Here is a 21164-nt window from a genome sequence, read left to right as displayed (position 1 = left end):
TTAGCGAGACCATTGCTGAAACGCTGCATCCATTTCCACTGTCATGCTTCAGAAAGGACGTTTACCACAAAATTTTATATGAAGACAGAAACTTACACCATAGTGGTAATAGCTGTAGAGATAATCTCAGTCCATTTATCTAAGAGAAAATTAAGGGGTGACTTGACTCAAAACTACAGGTAATAGAGGTCCTTAACCTAAAAAATGAAGATGTTAAAGACATCACTGGCTGCAATCTGAGGTTAGACCACTTCAACTGATGACCTTTTGGAACAATTTACTTACCAACACGGTGGCTTCTCCATCACTGAACTCTTTACATGAATCTTCTTCTCAAAGCCAAGCTATAGCCCAAAGAAATATTATAAAGCAGAACTTACTGTCATGGAAATGATCACACTAGATAATCCTTTTTAGTATTAATACCTATGAATTACTATTATTTCCATTATAAATTAACTATATTCTTCCAGGCATCATCAGATAAATCATGAAACTTGGATCCCAAGGTGACATGCAGATACTGCAAAGCAGCAAGAATGCAAATGTGTAAAACAATAATTTAGCCCACCAAACCTCTACAGCAGGAGAAATGCACAAGTAACAAAAAAGAAAAAAAGAAGAAAAAAAGAGAAAAAAAGAGAAAAAAGAAAAAATACAAAAAAGCGCAAAGAGCAACAAGACCAAAAAAAAAAAAGAAAAAAAAGTTTCATTTTCATCCCTGCAAACACAACCAGGCCACCGCCTCTACCTGTATAAAAGCTGAAAGAAAACGAAGAGAGAGAAGGAAAGAGATACAGCCATGGACACATCCAAGACATTTTATTTAGAAAGTTCTATTTCGTTGTGAATCAACACTTTTCCTTACCCTGGCACTAGGACTTTAAGACTGAGTAAGTATGGCACTTCAATTCTAGGATAGACTGCTAATGTATCCTTTTTCTAGCATAAAGCTCTGGTCGCTTAGTAAAATTTTACCTGCAACTTTACTTCCCTTTATTTGGGCAGAGGGAGAAATTTGGAATAATAGGCACAGATACAAGTACCTTTATGGTGAAGAAGCTTCTGACAGCTGAGGCACTCTGGTCTAGGAGACCCTTCTACTGCACAGTTAGCTCACGTCAGCTGTAGAAATAGCATGGCCCGACAGAAAAGGTTTGCTGCTCACTCTTTTTTAGAAACAAGTGTTTGTGGTTTTTAAGTGTTTCATGTATTTTAACTAAGTTGAGTAACTTAAATACCTAAGGTATTTTATTTATCATACATCATTGTGTTTTTTAACTCATTCTACATTTAAGCAATTATTCTGTGGAGATCTGTTTTCCTGGTAGGACTGAAAATGCCATCACATATAAGAGCTTCCTCCAAGCTACTGACAGAATAATTTGCATTTCCCTGTCCAACAATTTGAAACTACTTTCTTATAAAAATACTTACTCTTTAAAAGCTTTGCTCATTTCAGTCTTAAAAGATTCCTGAGATAATGGGCACTTGTTTTTTTCTGAGACTGCCCTAAAATATTTGGCCAAAAATAGCATAAGCATTATTAATGCAAACAGCAAGCTTGTTGTTACAAAAGGTTTTATTATGTCCATCTGGGTAAAACCTTCTTTTCTGTTCTGGTGACAGTCCGTCACCACACATCTCAGACAGTCACATGGTAGTACCAGCTGTGGCTGAGGGCTGTTCACTTTCCATCTCTGACGGGATGTCTGTTGGGCTTGACTGTCCCTGAAGCCCAGACTTCACAGCGTGCATTGCATAGTTAACACTCGTGCTTTCCATCCAGCTCCACGACCCCGAGAGGGGATTATACAACATCCCATTCACAGTCTTGACTGACAAGCCATCTAGGAAAGAAAGAAGCCATAAAGCAACCCACGTTCTTAAATATGGTAAGTCACTGCAACATCAAACCCTTTAGAACAGCAAGTCTGAAACACGCCTCTTCCTCTGAGCTGGGAATCAGTGCTTCACGAGCTGGCCTTTGTCAGACACCACCACAAGCAGTGACAACAGGCATCACTGGTGACAGTGGGTCCTGCTGTTGGCGGCAGCAGCAGCACTAGCTCTGTGCCAGGCCACATACCATTAGCACGCTATATGGTGAGCCACTGCAAAGTGGTATGCTAGAAACCCCAACTTCACAACATCACATTTGGGTGACTGGTAATGTTTTCTGTAGGTGGAGACATTCTTCAGATTGACATCACGCACTTCAAAATCAAAATCTGAGCATATCTTTGGAAGGATTCTGTAGATTTCCCTTAGGAATGGAAAATACGAGAAAGAGGCAGAAGAATGCCATCAAGGATGCAGTGCAAGTAGAGAGTGATTTAGCACTCCTTGCTGAGCAGATCTCAGTTCACTGCATGGCTATGCTGTGTCCCAGCAGGGTACATGAGGGAAGGCAGAAAACAAACACTCCATCAAAACAAATCACTCCGCTGCACCCGCTTCTCCTTTTGAAGGGAGAACAGAAAGAACCACCAGCATGTGAACCAGTATTAGTCATGTTCCTTATGGCATCACTGCAAAGTGCCAGGAAAAGACCTTGCCAAGAGAGCAGCTCAACTCGCACTTCAGCTTCTTTACAGTGAACTAAAGCACAGTGAAATATTTGGTGACAGGGCTTTTAAAACATCTGCATACAAGGAGGGCAATGGGCAGAACTCTTCCCAGCTCCGTGGTTTGTCCATTTTAAAAGCAATCAAACCAGCGCAATTTAATTATTTTTTTGAAATCAGTATCATACAGTTTCTCAAGAAATGACTAATGGATTTGTGGTAGGTTTCATCTTCACATTTTTAAGAAATCTTTTAGCAACGTAATATGAATAAAGAACACGGGGCAGCAACCAAAAATAAAAACACCTTATCCCAAGGGAAAGATGACAAACAATGCAGTGGCAGCAGTGCAGCTCTGGAGTGCCAATACAGTTATTTTCTCAAACCTCACCTACAGCATATGAACCACTTCAGAGCATACATTCCAACACCAGAACAGGATGGAAAACCTTGGAATTTTAATTTAGGCTATCAAACAGAGGGCAGCTGTAACAGTGATTTTGTTTGAGTAATCTCTGCATTCTTAGGACTCCACTTAGTTTATTTATTTTATGCAAAATCCAGTAAGCGGTAGTGTCTTTAAACCAGAAATGACACTCATAATATATGACTGGTAATTCACACAGGAAAAGCTGTGTATTGTTCCTAGCACTGACCCCACCTAGCTTATCCCCTTGCCATTTCTACAGGGATCATTTTGGCATCTCTCTGCATTCCCTTCATCTAGCCTGGAACTTACTTGATTCCAGGAGGCGCTCCAGCTCTTCTGGGGGAACAAACTTCTCCCACTCATGTGTTCCTTCTGGTACAATGCCCATTATTTTTTCTGCAACCACAATTCCCAGGACATAGGACAACTGTGTCTTATTGATTGTAGTAATGAATAAAGAACCTTCAGGCTAATTAAAAGATTAAGTGTTCAATTAGAAGAATATTTAATAAAAAAAAAAATTGTATATTTAATCATATTAAAACACATAGTTTGTCTATCTACAAGTCTACATGCTGCAAGAGTAAGAACTAATTTCATCCCAGGACAGGTATTTACAAGTATGCCATTGAAATACAATAAAGAATATAATGTTCTAACAGTATGACTCAGTAGTCCTCAAACAGTCAACATAATCAAAGTCTTGGGTGGTCTGAAAACCATTTCCTTGCCCCAAAAATATCTAACAAAGTCACTTATAACATAACATTGCCCAGGAAATAGATAAATAAAAGGTATTAAGGTATATACGATACCTATTGTAAAAAGAAACACTTTTTTAAAATTAAAACCAAAGTAAAATATGCAATACTGCCTAATTTTTGAGACTGCTGAATGCTGTGCTTGTTTTAATGATTACAGGGTCAAAAAACAAGCCAGAAATTAATTCTAAGTACTTAAGAGACTGTTTGGTAGAAATAAAGCATAATTTCTGTGTCCCCAGCAGGCTGAAAATTAGTTAAGCGTTCCATTCAAATACTCTATATTCCTTCTGATGACCAGGAAGATAAATCAAGAGATTAAAGGAAAGCTGCTGCTGCTTGTGTACTGGGCCTACCAACCCTCTTTACAAATGAAATAATATCAAGAGGAATAAACCACCCAATTAACTCCAAGCATAACTGTGACCCTTTAAAAGCAATCCAGGAGCACATCTGATGTGAGAGCTAGAATAGAATCCTGTGAGTCAGAAACATCATTACAATCAGTTTCAGTGCAGTCTGAGCCATAGCCATCCAACAACAGCAGCACTGCCATGTTTTCTCTCACCGAGGTGAAATCAGATGCAACCAGATTTCTTAAGGTCTTGATGCAAAGGAACCCTGCAATGCTAGGTAATGCCATTAACACTTTTCTAAGGCAGGGTTGAGGAAATAAATTTCCTCTAACTTCAATTATTGAAGTTGGGAAGATGTACTGGCATCATGGAGGAGAATGGAAGGCACCTCTAGAGCATGGTTCAGACTTCAAGGTGGAGAAATGAATGCAGGTGTAGGTGTTTTCACATTCCTTCAAATGAAAGCCTTAATAATAAAAGAGAATAAATATTCCCAATAATGAAAGCAAAAACTCTCTTACCTTTAACACCCGAGAGCAACACTTGATAAACATTTCAAGGTCAGCCACATGCTCCACTACTTCAGAAGCTACAATTACATCAAAGGTTTCCATAGACTCTTCCACAATCTCCTCCAGTGAACTGGACTTGTACTGTATTCTCTTGGCCAGGACCGGATCGAATGACTTGTGCTGATCTGCTGTTCTAATGTTGTCCTCCAGAGGATCAATTCCAGTAACCGAAGCTCCCAGTCTACCTAGAGGCTAATAATACAGAGTATAATTTATTCTCTGCATGAAAACAATTTACTTAAAGTTTGTGCCTGCAACTTTGCAATGTACATATATGATGCAGAAAACAGCCATCAGAGAACAAGACAACAGTAAATGATGAGCTCTGATCTGGCAGTTTTATTTTAAATGTTTATTAAAGCAAGAAAACCCTTAGATTTGGGGGAGGTGGTGTTAATTTTCTTAGAAAATTATATACTGGAATATATACATTTAAAATTGTCTTAGAATAAATTGTTCTGAATCCATTTTGTTACACCAAATAAAGATTTCCTCCACTATTACCCTCTGACAGAGGAAAAACAAAGGGGGAAAATCAACACAGTAGTTTAAAGGGGGGAAAACAATGCCGTATTTAATTACTGTCATTACTTTCTTCAACATCCACCTGTAATGGTAATTCCTCATATCTTTTTAATGGTTACTTAATATATGATTATCTCTGTGACTTTCTCACTGCTGAGAACTAAACACTGATGTTTACTAGGATAGCATCAGGCTTGGCTGTCACTCAAGTTTCTCCAGTGTCTTCTTACTCATAGGTTAACACCTCAGCCATCACCTCTTTTGAAACTGAAACAGGCTGCAGAACATGACCACATGTATGTTATTCCAACCTGAAATTCACCGGTTGTTCAGCCTGAGAAGGTGATGCAGCACACCAGTTTTGCCAGCCTTGTCGGAGAGCTTTCATGAGACTACGGGATTTTGCTCAGAATAAAAGAAATAAAAAAAAAAAAAAAAAAAAAGAAAACAAAACACAGGGAGAGATTCAGGTCCCTTTGTAACACCTCATTTCAGATGCTGATGAAGTTCCCAGAGTAAGTCAACCAGATCTGTAATCCTAAATTCACAAGCCATCCCTCGTCTGTTGATAGGATACAGCACTGTTCAGAGCCTGTGTGACCAAATGGTTCCACCACAAATAGTTACTTCTTAGTCCCAAGGTTGTGCAGACTCCTCGGGAAGCAGCTGTAACATCAGCAGGTGTTTGACATTATTCTGTGCTTTTCCCATGAGATCAAAGCAAAGGCAAAAATCTCCTCCCCCAATACAAAAAAACCTGAAGATAAGCACTTCAAAGACATTAACATGTAACAACAAGTTTTGTAATAGGAAATACTTCTTTGGTAATGAGGATTGTCATGATTAAAGTATTCTTGTGAAGGCTCATAAATTAAAAAAAGAAAAAAAAAAAAAGTAGTCATACTGTGACTGCCCAGAGGAATACTTGAAGACTTTTACACCATTCTTCCCCTCTCCTTTTCTTTACAGTGTTTGAAATCTTATTTTTCTGATGAACCTCAGAATTTTAGAATTTCTCATTACCAACTCCCTCCTTTTCTGTAAACCATCACTACGCTAAGCAAATATTCTATGGGGTTTATAGAACGCACTGCACCTCAAAACATTCAGTAACTAATATATCATAGAAAAGAAAAGCTCCTACTTAGAGGATTAGAAATTAAGCAGTGTAAAACAATTCAAAGACTTTGTACACTTTTTAACAAGAGAAACCAGAGCACACTGTTTCTTACCTCACTTAGCAGTCCACCGCCACAGCCAACATCGAGAATCTTTACTCCAGAAAGTGGATTTCCCAGATGATAATTACTACTCATGTTCAACAGAGTATCTCTGAAAGAAAAGGGATGTGATTAAGGGCGAACATACAAGGTGGTTTAGTAGATGCAATAAGCAGTTATCTTAAGCACTGGTAATTGTTTTTATTTTACAATGTTTTCTGAGATTATGCAGAAATAGTGCATATTAAAAAAAAAAAATCTGTCTTTAAAACCATACCTAATAAATGGCACTCTAATATCATTCATAGAATGAAGGGCTGAATATTCTCCTTCTTCATCCCACCACTTATGCGCGAGACGCTGGAATTTTTTCATTTCCTTTAAATCCACTGATGGGTGTGAAGTGCTGAAAAGTCTCTTCAAAGTGAGCCTAAATAATGAAAGCTGAATGTCATTAAACTAATACCGATATTTCATGTCAGCTGAAATATGGGAAAAACAAATTCTGCATCAGAAAATTAAAAAAAAAATAAACTCATGTTCCTTTAGAGACTCTAGTTATACTTGATTAATAACAAACAGATTTTATACACTGTATGTGTAACGTATCTTCCAAAACAGATGGCTACATACCTGTAATTTTTAAGTTAGTAATTAATAAAACAAAAATAGGCCACATCAGACATCTAAACATTTGTGAGATTTAAAAATGACTTCACGTGACACTGTCACAAAGTAAAATTAAATTGTTATAGAAAATGATAGTCCTTGTCACGCAGGATTATTTTAGATACAATACTTACATGCTGCTTTTTATTTCAGTCAGAGAGACAGGCAGAGTACTACTGGATTTCAGCTGTGTTTTCCAGTTGCAGTTCTGAAGGGTACCTCTCAGGCCTGTCTGAAAAGACAGATCAGCATGGTCATCTGCATAAATAAAAGAAAGGCAATCGAATGGAAAACATCAGCTTTATGAGAGCTCACAGGCAACAAACCCAGTTTAACAATGCCGCTCTAGAACAATACTAACCATGCAAATCTTTAGGCATTTGCTCACCATCGTACTTAGGGAGTGCATGGGGATTAAATAAAAGAGCACACGCTAGTCCATCACCCCAGTACTTCTCAAATTATGTACGATAACATGTTTCAGAGCCTGAATGAAAAGGAACTTTTCACGCAGCTAAAATGTTTCAGTTGGTGAGAATTTCACCGAAATGCTTACTCTGACCACAAGCTGTGCATACACGCACACATTTCGTAGGGGTCAACAGCGGGCTCCTATTCCCATTTCGTTACACATTGGAATAAGAAACATACAGCTGCACACTCAGTTTGTACTGTATGAATTGGTAAGGGAACACAAGTAAGAAAACCCCGCGGACGGTGCAGAGACAGGCCAAGGCCACCGTCTTGAAAACCGTTCCCCACACCCGCTCTGCCAACGTACGGCCCGGCTCTCCCCGGCATAACGCACACCCACTCGCGATCCAGCTGCTGCCCGGTCACCAACAACGCCCAGACCTCGGCAACACCGCACTGCGCCCAGAGTAACGGCCCCCGAGGCGATTTTAGGCCGCGGTGAGCGACGGAGAGATCTACAGAGACCTCTGGGCCGAAGGGCTGGCGGAGGAGGTGGCAGGGGGAAACGTCTTCCCTGGGAGAGCTGTGAGATGCGCGGCGAGCCCACCAGGACCCGCCGGCGCCCGAGGCCCGACGGGCTGGCGCTGGGCTGGCTCGGCCTTACCAGCGCGAAGCCAGGGCAAGCGGGCGAGGAAGGCCGCTGCGCGCAGCCGCACGCCCTCACGCCTCTGCCGCGGGAGAAGAGCGGCCACGCTCCAGCCCAGCAGACCGCCGGTGGCCAGGCCGCTGCGGCTGCCGGGCACCCGCCGGGCCGGGGGCGGAGGGAGGGGCGCCGAGCCCAGGCCGGCCGGCGAGGCCGAGAGAACGCCGCCGGGGGCTGCCAGAAGCACCCGCCAGGCGGAGGCCGGCGGGAAGTTTTGCTGGGGCTCTGCCGTGAGGGAGCCGGTAAACCCACGCCCCGCTGGGCCGCCTCGGCCGCGGCGGGCGACGCGGGCCGGCCAGGCCCCGCCGCCCGCGGGCACCGCGCCGGCCCGCGGCCCTCCCGCCCGCGCCCGCCTGCTCACCGCCCGCAGCCCCCGCCGCCCGCCGCCGCCCCAGGGCGCGGGTGAGAGCGCGGGCCGCCCCGCCGCCGCCGCCGCCGCCCCCCCACATCGTCGCGGTCGCGGCCGCCGCCGCGCTCGCCCGGCTCCGCTCCGCTCCGCTCCGCTGCCAGCGCCGGGCGTGCGGCGGCGACAGCGTGCCGGCTGCCTCTCGGGGCGGGCGGGCGCCGGGAAGGTTGGTTCCGCCCGGCGCGGGGGCCCGGCCCTCGGCCCTCAGCCGCCGCCTGGGGCCTCGCAGCCCCGCCGCGCTCGGCTTTCACCGCGGGAGCGGTGCGGGTCTCCTACCGCCGCCCAAGGCAGCGGCGGCGGCTGCTGCTGCTGGTGATGATGCTGCTGCGTTAGGCCGTGTGAGGCTTCGGCGGCTGGGGCGAGGCCGAATACTTATTGTATAAAACGTAAGGGAAGCAAAACGCTGGACAGACCATTACAAGCACTTAGTTTGGTTTTTTTTTTTTTTCTTCAAAAGAAAAAGATTCCAGCTTAAGAAGTTGCGATACAAGAAGCAAGAAACACCTCTTTATTTACCTCTCCCTTCGCAACAGGAAAGCACCGCAGCGGCCCGATGCCTTTCGCATTGTAACACTGCTGATACAGCAGGCTTGGTGCCCCTTCTGCCCGCAAGACCCGGCCTGCAGGAATGCCAGCCCGTGCGTTGTGGCACGTGTCGCCATGGCTTCACCTAGAAGCTCTGCTGAAAATTCACACAAGTGGTTTTATTTCAACTTATGCCCCCACACTCCTGCATGTGGACCTGATCCTTGCATGTCTTCAAACAAGAAAACACTTCTTCAGCAGAGGCTCGTTCAGATGACACAGTGATTAGCCATCAGTCTCTTTCATTACCAAGTAACATGCTGGACTTGCAGGGGAGGGCCCAAATGACGAGACTCCTCACTTCTGGGACAGGGGCAGCACGGGAGAGGAGAGAAGCGATACCCAACAGCCTGCGCTACAGAGCTGTGGCACACAGCAGAGCTCTGGGGCCCTCAAGATGGCCAGGGCTTGAGACAAACCTCTGAGCACTTTCTCTTTGGAACCATCCAAGCTGCTTTGCTGCCGTTGCAGAGGCTGCCGTGTCACGGTTTGCAAAGTCCAGGCTGTGGCCCAGGAGGATCAAGGCTGCCTTCCCCGCTCCCTCGCCCCAGCACTGCTGCCCAGGGCCCCGCACTGAGGTTCACCTGAGGGCTGTGAATCCATACACTGCTGCGAGCTGACAGACACAACGAGCTCTTCTTCCCCTCCTCTTTCCCCTTGGCAGGCCTCAGCATTTTCAGATCCCCACGGCAAGGTAGTTTAACACGCTTAAATGGTAAAGAATTAAGCCAGTTTTTAAAAATAATCGTTATCTGCCACTTTATGGAGCTGCAGGTCTCATGAGAAAGTCCCACAAAAACCAAAGCTGCCCAGAAGGGAGCGGCACATGAAAGCAGCAGCTGGCAGCACTGCCGTGCTTTCCAGGCAGATGAGCGCAGCGGCCGGGTTCCCTGCCCAGCCATGTGGACACCAGCATCCGCAGGCATCCGCAGGCAGAGGCAGGAGGCTCGGCCTGCACAAAGCCAGGGGCAGGAGCACCCTCCAGGCAGCAGGAGGTATGGAGTAGTGAAAGCAGTCCAGGTTTGACTCACTCTTCCCTCTACCTAATGCCAGTCTGTTCTATTTACTGACCTTGCCCAGTTCTACAACCCTCACTGCTTAAAGCTGCCCGTTTACAGGTCTCCTGTAAATATAGTGGAATTCACCTAGTAGTTAAAGTTTGGATTTTTTTTTAAAAAGCTAAGTAAGGACTACTGAAAGGTCTCAAAGAAGGTTGTTGCGGCAGCAATTAAACATACGGCAAACCTCCTTAGTGTGTATGTGCACCACTTCTCTATTCACCTACTTTCCATCTGGCAAAGCTCACTGTGTAGAGGACTTACGAGTCATTAATAACACCTCAGAGTCACTGAAAAAACAGAGCTCAAAGAAATCCTTCATGCTAAGACACATGGTCTCCTTAAGACACAAAACTAAGCCTTCCTTCAAAGTCTGCTTCTGCATATTACTTATGGAAATTAATTCATTTCATTTATTTAGCAAAGCAAACGCAAAATCTGGAGAGAGCAAGCCAATCCTTACATTGCCATTGCCATTGCTTTTATATTTGCGATTTAAAAAAATTTAGTAACAAGCAATTAAATACACGCACACTGGCATGTATTTTCCTTAAGAGGATAAGCTGGTTTTAAACTAGAGGTAGCTAGTCCATTTTTTCTATTATTAAACACAGACCTTAAGGTAACAGCAGTTAAAAGCAGCAGCCTAGACTCTAACCTCTCCCACAAGACAGGGCCTCAAAGACACAAGTAACAACAGATTTTTTTTCCAAACCAGTTATGCTGTATTTCAAAAAGCGTGTAGTTGCTCAATCTTTAGACTATTTTACCCAGCTACTTTGTTTTGGCTTATCCATGTCCACAGCCGGTTCCTGTTCTTAGATGGCATTAACGGGTACCTTGGGGTACATAATCACATTGCTTTTGTTGTATTCATCTTCAAAACAATTTGCATGGAAACCATTTTTCACTTGATTCCACACCATCCCTTACTTATTTAAAAAATATTTCAAGGGAACTGCCTCCGAATGTCATGTTGCTGCATGACATTCAAAATCGTATGTCTTGCTCTCCTGCAGTGCACTGAAATATTTTTGCAGTGTTCACTTTAAAATGTAAAAGAATAGAGCAACAACCCAATTTAGACTTTACCAACATTATACATCCCCATTTTTTTTATATATTTGCACATGTTTTAATTTAAGATCACTTCAGATGGAAGGAATTAAAGACTGGATGTCATTTTAGCCTTTACCATTGAAAAACATTCATAAGGGAGTTCCTAAAACACAGAAGAAGTCTAATGTATGCAAAGCTGACATAGTACCAATGTATTTTTAATTACTGAGTGCGGAGTATGCTGTATAGTAAGATTTCTGAAACAGTTAAATACAGAGATCGTATGCTCTTTTTATTGGCATACAGTCACTACCCATATAAGTGCATTTGTGTCAAAAAAATAATTTTCATATTTACAGGAAGTGACAGAATTGCAGTTGTTGGCAGAGTATATAAAGCTTTTCATACACAATCTTTTTTATTATTAGACAGAGAATATAAAATCTGAACTGAAAATCAAATTCAATGCATCATGGAAACTGTATTCCTCAATAGCTTTTCTTAAACTTAATTCTAGTTTCCTTCTCTCTCTCTCAAGACATCCTTCTAAGACATCTGAACTGTTATGCTACCTACTTACCAAGAGCCAGTAGTGTACTGAGATTGGATCAATACATCGTTATTTATATCCACACCAATGCAAGTAAAAGTAGTGTGTTACAAATTATGCCTTATTTTGCTAATAGGTATGACTGACTGCTTAGTCTATGTAAAAGGACTTAATTGGGGGGGGGGGTATGTTATTGATAACTGATTAACTAATTATTTATCTGTAACACTGTTTTGATAAACATGCATGTGTTCACCAGCCATTAGCTTGCTCAATAAACGTATAGTTAAAATGTGATTCTTTGCACTGAAGCAGTTTACTTCTGCGTCTAATTTATGAAAAAAATTACACTGGCAAAAATGCTGCATAGCTGAATTCTAATTTTAGTTAAATGGATTAATCGGTTCATGAAGACATGCTTTGCAAGTTGCCTGTACTAGTATATTTTTTTTTCTTAGAAGATACAGCCATCAAAGAGATCTTACTTTGATGTTAAACCTTTTATCTTTTTCACAACTGGTATCATACCAAACCTTCTAGGCACAGATCTCCAATCTTTTCCTGAATTAATGTTCTTCTGTAACAGTCACTGGCCTAGGGTTGTGTATTGTTGTTTGTTTTTTTTAACTAGTATTATTTCACACTCTTTTTACTAACAGCAATAGTTCAGTTCCTGAAGGAGGAGGTAATCAGTGACCTCTATCACTTCATGGTGATATTAAAAACAAAAATTTAGTTACATTGCTGCCTGATCGATGTATTAGCTTTACAGGAATCACAATTCTGATAACTCTAACAAAAATAACCAGCTTTAATGTTTACTACAGATTTAATGCATGTGCCAAAATGTAAAGTTAACCTATTGTCAGTTTTCTAATGTGTACTGAGTGCCATTTATAAATATATTCCATAAAAACAGCTAAAATAGTGAGTCTTGTTCCTGTAATATCCCTGAACATCGAGAAAGTTCTCTCTGAAAACTGGGTGAGGAATATAGTTCCAGAGCTCAACACTGTCACACAAGATCAATTAGTCGCACATATTCCTAATGGGGTTCAGTCTGTTTAAGTATAGCTTGTATTACAGTGACCCATATTTTACACACACAGCATATATTACTTGCTAGTCCAAATAAAAAGGTTATTAAAAATCTATTACACATATCTAAAGAAAAAATAATGTGTCTTTTCTTTGTTCTTCCATACCCCCCAATAGATTAATCTCATCATGTCCATGGATTACATATTTTGACAAGTGTTTTACGTTAAAATCTTTTTCAAGTACTTTAAAAATTTGTTATACCAAAAAAAGCTGCCTTTTTCTTTTTTTTTTTAAAAGTACTTTCTACAATTTAACACAAAATGCAGGTGCAAGAATTTTAAACAAAAAATGAACTAAAGAGCTTTATTGACATCACAGTACATTCAATAGTAATTTTAAGAACATTACAGCTGAAAGAGAATGGCCTGTTTTATATTCTTAATAAGCACTACCGTTCTTGAAAAAATGTAATACAAAGAAATCCTATTAGGTATTTAATTCTGAGCAGCATTTGGAAAAAATACACCTATTTACAGATAAAAAAAGGATTCTGGTTTCACCTACATAGCCACAATGTGCCTCTATAATGAGACAAGCCTTTTATAACTCATGGAATTTTTAAACGTCATAGCACTGGTGCCATAAATTCCTCAGCGTTTACGACGAAGAGGAGTCGTTGATCTGAAAAATAAAGGAAAAGGGGGAAAAAGTTAATTGGAAAAAATAAAAGACCCCCAAACCCACACACACTTTAGGCTTAGTAATTACTAGTTTTAAAAGATTTTCCACAGTTACTTTTGCCTAAGACAAAAAATTTAATAAATACCATACTTTATTAAAAAAAATTTCATATGCCGTACACATGAAGATGAATATCAAAAAATAAAAAAAAAAAAAAGTCAGACAAGATACTTAAAAAGTATACTACCTTGATCGTGACTTAGACTTGTGTTTGCGGCTTGCCTTCTTACCAGACCTTTGAGATTTCTCCATGGAGCATGACCGAATATGCTTCGATTTCTTAGCCTTCTTTTCTTTACTGCTTCCTGGTGATTCAGAACTACTCCTTGCACTAGACTCAGAGCCTGATCGTTTTCTGCTATCTTTGGTAGAAATTTTTTTGCTTTCTTGTCTGGAATCCTGTCTTATTATTTTCACACATATTGAATCACTGCGAGAGAAAGTTCTTTCGCTGTCTCTTTTTCTCTTTAATCTACCGTCGTCATGATTGCCAGCCTTACTTTCTTTTTCCTCTTTTTTGGGCTTATCTTTTCTTTTTTCCTGATCTCTCTCCCTTTCTCTGTTCTTTTTTCTGTCTTTATCTACACCTCCGCCCTGCTCCTTCTTCCTTTCTTGATCTTTACCCTCGCTTTTATGTTTGTGCCTATTTCCAGTAGGGCTTCTACGCTGGTCTTCAGTTTTACGTCTGTCCCTGCTTCTGCTGCGGCTTGCACGGTTAGCTCGCCTGTCTCTTGAACGGCTACTACTTCTACGTCTATCCCAGCTTCTCTCTCTTGAAGGACTCCGATTTCTTCGCCTCTCCCCTCTTTCAGCACTGCGATTCCTACTAGATCTTCTCCTTTCCCTTATTTTCTCCCTGCTCCTACTCCTCTCTCTCCTATTTCTGTGGGAGTAACTCCTGCTTCTACTGCGCCTAACTTTATGTGAAGGCGTCCTGCTGCGACTGTGTCTCTTCTTCCTTTTAGGAGAGGAAGAACGCGAAGAGCTGCGACTACTACCTGAGCTAGTGCTATAGGATGAACTAGATACAGTGCTGCTACTGCTACTGCTTCTGCTATTGCTGCTAGTGCTACCACTGCTAGAGCTTCTTGACCCACTCCTTCCTGTCCTCTCTTTACCCTCTTTTTTGAGTTCTGTATCAGCTGCGATTGCATTTGGAGATCTTTTCTTTTCATGAACCATATCTGCTTCAATTTCTTTTGCTTCCTGTGATGCTGAGTTACTGTTCTGTTCTTTGTTGATAAATTCATTCATCTCTTTTGAAACTTTTTCATTTTGTAGCTTTTCTTCTGAAAAAAAAAGTATACAAAAGAAAAATGCAATTAATTTGGAGTAATATGTCAACAATTTCCATGCTGTTACCTTTGGCAAAACCAAATTTCCAAGCACTTTTCATAATACTTATAATTAATACACTGTCTGCCATCATACCAACTACCTACCAAACAACTTGTTACTTTCTTTTATAATTCTGGAAAAGTTGTCCTCCTGGTTTAGAAAAAGTGTACAACCCAGACACTTTTAGAAGTCCTTGATGTTATTTCATGTTTCAGTGCGTATTGGGTCTGCGTGTCAAGGTTTTGGTAGTGGGGGGGCTACAGGGGTGGTTTCTGTGAGAAGCTGCTAGAAGCTTCCTCCATGTCCCACAGAGCCACGACGGACCCACCGCTGGCCAAGGCCGAGCCCATCAGTGACGGTGGTAGTGCCTCTGGGAGAACAGATTTAAGAAGGGGAAAAAGTTGCTGTGGCACAGAAATTGCAGCTGGAGAGAAGAGTGAGAACATGTGAGAAACAGCCCTGCAGACCCCCAGGTCGGTGCAGAAGGAGGGGGAGGAGGTGCTCCAGGTGCTGGAGCAGAGATTCCCCTGCAGCCCGTGGGGAAGACCATGGTGAGGCAGGCTGTCCCCCTGCAGCCCAGGGAGGTCCACGGGGGAGAAGATGCCCACCTGTAGCCCCTGGAGGACCCCACACCGGAGCAGGTGGATACCCCCAAAGATGGCCAGGACTCCATGGGAAAGCCCACGCTGGAGGAGGCTCCTGGCAGGACCTGTGCCCCTGTGGAAAGAGGAGCCCACGATGGAGCAGGTTTTCTGGCAGGACTTGTGACCCCACGGGGGACCCATACTGGAGCAGTCTGGGCCTAAAGGACTGCAGCCCATGGAAGGGACCCACGCTGGAGCAGTTTGTGAAGAACTGCAGCTCATGGGAAGGACCCACGTTGGAGAAGTTTGTGGGGGACTGTCTCCTGTGGGAGGAACCCCACACTGGAGCAGGGGAAGAGTGTGATGAGTCCTGCTCCTGAAGAGGATGAAGCGGCAGAGACAACGTGTGATGAACTGACCGTAACCTCCATTCCCTGTCCGCCTGCACTGCTGGTGGGTGGTAGGTAGAGAATTCGGAAGTGAAGCTGTGCCCGGGAAGAAAGGAGGGCTGGGGGGAAGGTGTTTTAAGATTTGGTTTTGTTTCTCATTACCCTAGTCTGGTTTGATTGGCAATAAATTAAGTCCAGCTTATGAACTTAAATCATGACTTCTTACCATTGTATTCATCTGTTGATCTAGACTGCTCTTCAGCAGTGCAAGGTGACTACTGTCATACCCTTTGACCTACATTATTGGTACAAAAGGACAAACCTTACCTTGTATGGAGAAGCAGAAATAAATCACAGATTTTTTTCTTTTTGTTTTTTTTTTTTTTAAATCAAACCTGCCACCTTCTCAGAGGCTAAGTGTGAACTGACTGGGTTCAATAATCTTTCCCTGGTCTTAGGTATAAAAACCCAGTTATGAAGATGCAGCATATGGAAACAAACCTCAACTACAACTGAAAACAGCAAGTCCAAAGAAACTGCAGCCTCCCACTGTACATTCTGAAAGGTGCACTGCTCGAAATTATGTAACAGAAAAGCAAGTTTTCATATACTTAGAGTATAGAACTGTAAGGAATCAAGTTCATATAAACTGCTGTCTGGTGCAGACAGGTGAAATTTATCCCCTAGTCACAACTGAGATACTAATAATTTTTCAAAAATACATTATACACCCACATGCATTTTTATAAAGTGATACTATTATTTATATAGTACAATATCTATAGCATATAGATATATATGCACCATGTCTGCTCTTTTAACACTGAAGTAGAATGGTTTATGGAAAACACTCCATGGATTTTTTCTTATTAGAAAGAAAACAAGCAAACCCCATTTTGATTCAGTAGCTCAAATGTCTTTTTTATTAAAACTTTTAAATTAAAGAACATTTCTAAATTTGGCTTCAACATTTTTTTGGTCTAAAATGCATTTTCTCTCCTACCAATTCACATATACTAAGTAGTAAACTCCATATAGAGCAGTATAGTAAGAAGACATTATATGATTTACCTTCTAGCTGTTTTTCTAGTAGTAGTTGCTGTTCTCTCTCTTTTCTCCAAAATGCTTCCTGTTTTTGCCTGATTCTGTGTCGTAATTCCTCATCATCAGTATCAGATGATTCAGAGCCTCTGTCACTCCTCTCATCTTCACTGTCTCCTGATCCATAACCACCCAGTCCACCTGCGTGCATAAAGTCCAGTCTATCACGAGGAAAGATTAAGCTTTGTTCTTAATATTTCTGTGGGGCAAAGAGGAGCGTAACATTGCCCTTCCTTCACTTCCTCTTCTCTGAAGAAGTCACTTTATGTTGTTTGACTGGTGTGATCAAGGCCCCCATATCTGCATTGATGCTCACTGTCTGGTTCTACTCCTTCTGGAACAGCTTGTCTATTTTCAGCAAGCAACCACTGTGATCACGGTACTTTTTCCATTGTATGGAAGGGCAAAAAAGCTGCCTGCAGAGATCGTAACAGTGCCTGCCTCTGTGTCAGCAACCGGACAGAAAATGCCTGGGACCTTTCCCAGAAGACATCTCTGAAATGACTTCAGCCGCCTCCGTAGTCCAAGGCTACAGAAATTCTGAATGCCATATCAATTTTTCTATATTGATCTAGAAAACACTGCACTTTGACAGGTACAGAGATGGAACAGAAATGGACTTTCTTCTCCCCTAGAGATATTAATAACTACTGGACTGATAAGAAAGATAAAGTCAATTTAAACACCTGACATGGAGATATTTTACTTTCTTTCAATCTGAGGTTCTTGCAAACTTTATTGAGTTAGTTTTAAAACATGTGAATACTTGTGATGATAACATTCAATCTAATTCATCGGAATTCCACGTAACTAACACATAACTGATCACTGACACTGCTGTAGTATGATTTAGGTGATAAAAAGCATGTTAGGAAAAATCTTTTCCTCTTGTGTCTCAAGCTGGAATTTCAATCTCTTTTTCCTGTGTTGTTTCTGGTAATATATGATATGGGAGCCTCTGTGCTTATGTAGCTTTTCAATAAAATAATAATTCCAGAGATCATAGTATTTTTGTTTATAGACTTTCACTTTACTCTTCTATCAAGTTTCCCTTCTTGTTTGGATGGATCAAAATAGGAGAAAAATATAAAACAGTATTCCTGTCTCTGAAGACTGCAGTGTGCTTCTGAAACAATCATACTTCAAAAAGTAAATTTATCTAAGTTTTTTATGTATTTTCAAAATAAGGGCAAGATTCTCATACACTAACTCACACTGACTAGTCCTTTACTCCAAAAACCATCCCACTTATATCAGTAGGATCACCTGTGGAACAAAGGTGCTGATAATGATAAAGTTATCGGAAAGTGACCCATACTCCTGGGCAATTAAGATCTAATTTCAAAATGCAATTTCTAGAAACGCAAGGCAAGAGTGAAACTCCCCCTTTAAGCCCTCTCAAAAATAAGGAACATACTTACCGAGTCCAGTGAGGGAAGCCAGTGCACTGGACTGTGCCAGCTGTTTTGCAGGAGCTTTGTATCACATCAACAACAGGAACAACATGTTAACACAAATAGCCACGATTTCATAGTCATGAGTCTATGGTATTGTTAAATCTACTACTATTGCTGTTCTTTGGAGGGAGAGAAGAAACATTAAAAACGCATCATCCATTTAAAACCACTTCTAGATTTTCTGACCCCGAAGATTTAGAATTTAAATGCAAATTAAGTGAACAGAAAAAAACAAATATATAATCATAAATCACTTTCCAAGTTACAGCATCTGCACATAATTTCAAGTTTCAGTAGTTACATATTTAGATTAACTCAGTTATGTTAAAATCTGTTATGTAAGTACAATAAATGTTAATACTGAAAGCAAATGAATTACTAATTGAGGACTCAAAGTTTGTCTCTTTTCACTTCTGAACAGCTAAGAACTTGAGATAAAGATGATAGCATTAAGAAACAGCTACAACTCAAGAGCCATTGACACACAGGTACCATTTTAACTAAAATGAATTGTATGAAAGAAATGGAATAACTGAAGTAACTCACAATACACTGCACAGGACAACAGTACATGATTACTGGATTTGAACTCTACCAAGTTGGATGCATTATACTGGAATTGTTTTGGGGGGATAACTATGGAGGTTAAATGTTCTAGAGACATGCAAATATAGAATATTCACAGAAGAAACTTAAAAAAACAAAACAAACAAACAAAAAAAAACAAAAAGAAAAACCCCCAGCATACCTTTAGTTGCTTTACGGTGAACATCTTTGGCCACGTAGTAAATTTCTTCATTTGTGACATCTAAGAGAATCTCTGTCAGCAGCATTTTTGTCAGCATCATCTGAAGAAAATTGTATGTACAATTAAAGGCCAAAACCTCTTGAATACCTGCTGCATTCAAATTACATCCATGGAGCTTCACTTCTTTTGATGGCTATGAAAGTACTCTCCTGCACATTTTAATGACTTCTTTGAACAAACATGACTTAAAAACATAAATCTGGAACTGTTTAAATTTGACCCGATTTCAAAACTTTCAGAACAGTTTGTATTTTGACTGTGAACTGCACCCACGTGTATTACACACAGCTATCCAGGGCACAGATTCCTAATGTAAAAAATGATACACCAAATGAATATGTAAATGAGAAATGTACTTAGACTGATCCCATTTATTCTTTCAAAAAAAAAAAAAAAAAAAAAAAAAAAAAGAGCACACTTGTGTCTGGTATGCAGTCTCACTGACCCCAGTCCTGCAAAAATCATCAGAGGTTACTTATATAGAATTTTATTATTACATATTTACTACAAAAATGGAAATGCTGGCAGCTAGTTCTCCAAGCTGCTCAGTCTGGCCATGTGCTTTACAAAAATACATTCATCAATCTTTTTAGAATTCAGGGCCTTCATTAACAAGGTTTCAGTTGCACAATTAACATACAACTGTGATTTCAAAGTACAAAGTTTCTGCAGACACAGTGAAATTGTTGCTGGTCTAGGACTTAGGTTTCTAGCACTTTCTTGCAAGAATACATTTCTTAAATTCACTTTCACAGGAAGTGAGGTTGAAGCGTAGATTTCAGATGGGTACATTTAATCATTGAAAGTTTTCAGAAATTTGACAGGTTAAGCAAAACCATAGAATTAATAATGATCAATGTAAAGATCAGAGTCATTACATTCTTTCACTATTGTGCTAAATATGAGTTATATAACCTATATCCTTGCCTATATGAGAAAGACAGCATTATAAAGAGACATGCAAATATAACCCTGCTTTACTGTATGATGTGTACTATACCTCTATTGACAGTATCAGGCAGAGAAAAAGTGTTTTACTTTGCTACGCCTGAAAAATATGAGCAAATAGACAGAAATACTTAGTGAGAACTACATTATTAATACCATTTGATACTCCTTTTCTTCTTCTGTCATTTCTGGTTCACTTTGCTCCTCTTGAGGAGCCGGGGATGGACTCCTGCTGATTTTCCCAACGCTTACAGCTTCTGTGTTTTCAGCATCTTCATCTTCCTCATCACTGTCCTACAAGAATAGCACCATACAGTTCAGTAAAAACTTAAGATGTCAAGCTCATTAGCTTCTATTTATGATAGTCACCTTGATTTACTTTGTACTGAAATCTGTATTACAATAATCGTAAAACTCTATTTCTTTTCTCCCCTCCTAATAAACATGCAGATAAGAAAATACATAGTTGTCAGTTCACTGCCAGACAGGTACTTGGAACTGCAAACAATGGGATAACTGCGAAAGTGAAGGCAATGCAAGGGTTCCTAAATGGGCTCAGTTTAGCAAATACAAGTATCTGAAGTTGTTCAGCTACTGATTAAGAATTCAAATCTTCAAAGACCATGTATGTTCCCCAAAATACAGAAAAGAAAATAAGCTCAATTTCATCACTGTTTCTTTGCTACTACAGATCAAATAATATACTTTTACCTCTCAGACATTAACATAACATTAACAACTTCAAAACACCAAGTAAATATCAACAAAACTGCAGCTTAACTTTACTTAAAGCAAGAGAAACATAAAGAGATAACCAGGAATACACAGTCTCTCTTTTGAAGAGACCAAAATGTTGATACCTTTCAGGAAATACAAACCTGA

At 40.9% G+C, this 21164-nt stretch overlaps 2 protein-coding genes across 6 annotated transcripts in view; both read right to left on the bottom strand.

Moving 5' to 3' along the window:
• Window positions 1-805: 805 nt before the first annotated feature.
• On the bottom strand, window positions 806-8688 carry COQ3 (coenzyme Q3, methyltransferase). 4 transcript variants are annotated; one of them, XM_052781450.1, is made up of 7 exons: window positions 8579-8688; window positions 7235-7358; window positions 6709-6861; window positions 6444-6543; window positions 4636-4878; window positions 3307-3466; window positions 806-1850 (listed from the first exon to the last, which is right to left on the bottom strand). In XM_052781450.1, the coding sequence occupies exons 1-7, from the start codon at window positions 8664-8666 to the stop codon at window positions 1654-1656; spliced, it is 1065 nt and encodes a 354-aa protein (XP_052637410.1). In that variant the 5' UTR covers window positions 8667-8688; the 3' UTR covers window positions 806-1653. The 4 variants fall into 4 exon arrangements, with proteins under 4 accessions (XP_052637410.1, XP_052637413.1, XP_052637411.1 ...); XM_052781453.1 differs by having other exon boundaries at window positions 7235-7332; window positions 8579-8675; XM_052781451.1 differs by having other exon boundaries at window positions 7235-7328; window positions 8579-8675.
• A 2908-nt stretch (window positions 8689-11596) lies between these two features.
• PNISR (PNN interacting serine and arginine rich protein) overlaps window positions 11597-21164 on the bottom strand; it is a 29633-nt gene continuing 20065 nt past the window's right edge. For both annotated transcript variants that reach the window (XM_052781447.1, XM_052781448.1), the window contains exons 7-12: window positions 20439-20576; window positions 19275-19374; window positions 18491-18544; window positions 17040-17210; window positions 13845-14946; window positions 11597-13597 (exon numbers count right to left, since the gene is read on the bottom strand). In XM_052781447.1, coding sequence (XP_052637407.1) covers window positions 13567-13597; window positions 13845-14946; window positions 17040-17210; window positions 18491-18544; window positions 19275-19374; window positions 20439-20576 — 1596 coding nt within the window. In that variant the 3' untranslated portion in view covers window positions 11597-13566. The remainder of the gene's footprint in view (window positions 13598-13844; window positions 14947-17039; window positions 17211-18490; window positions 18545-19274; window positions 19375-20438; window positions 20577-21164) is intronic.

This window comes from Harpia harpyja, chromosome 3 (genome assembly GCF_026419915.1).
Source record: "Harpia harpyja isolate bHarHar1 chromosome 3, bHarHar1 primary haplotype, whole genome shotgun sequence".
Lineage (NCBI taxonomy): Eukaryota > Metazoa > Chordata > Aves > Accipitriformes > Accipitridae > Harpia > Harpia harpyja.
This window is presented reverse-complemented; position numbering and strand designations above follow the sequence as displayed.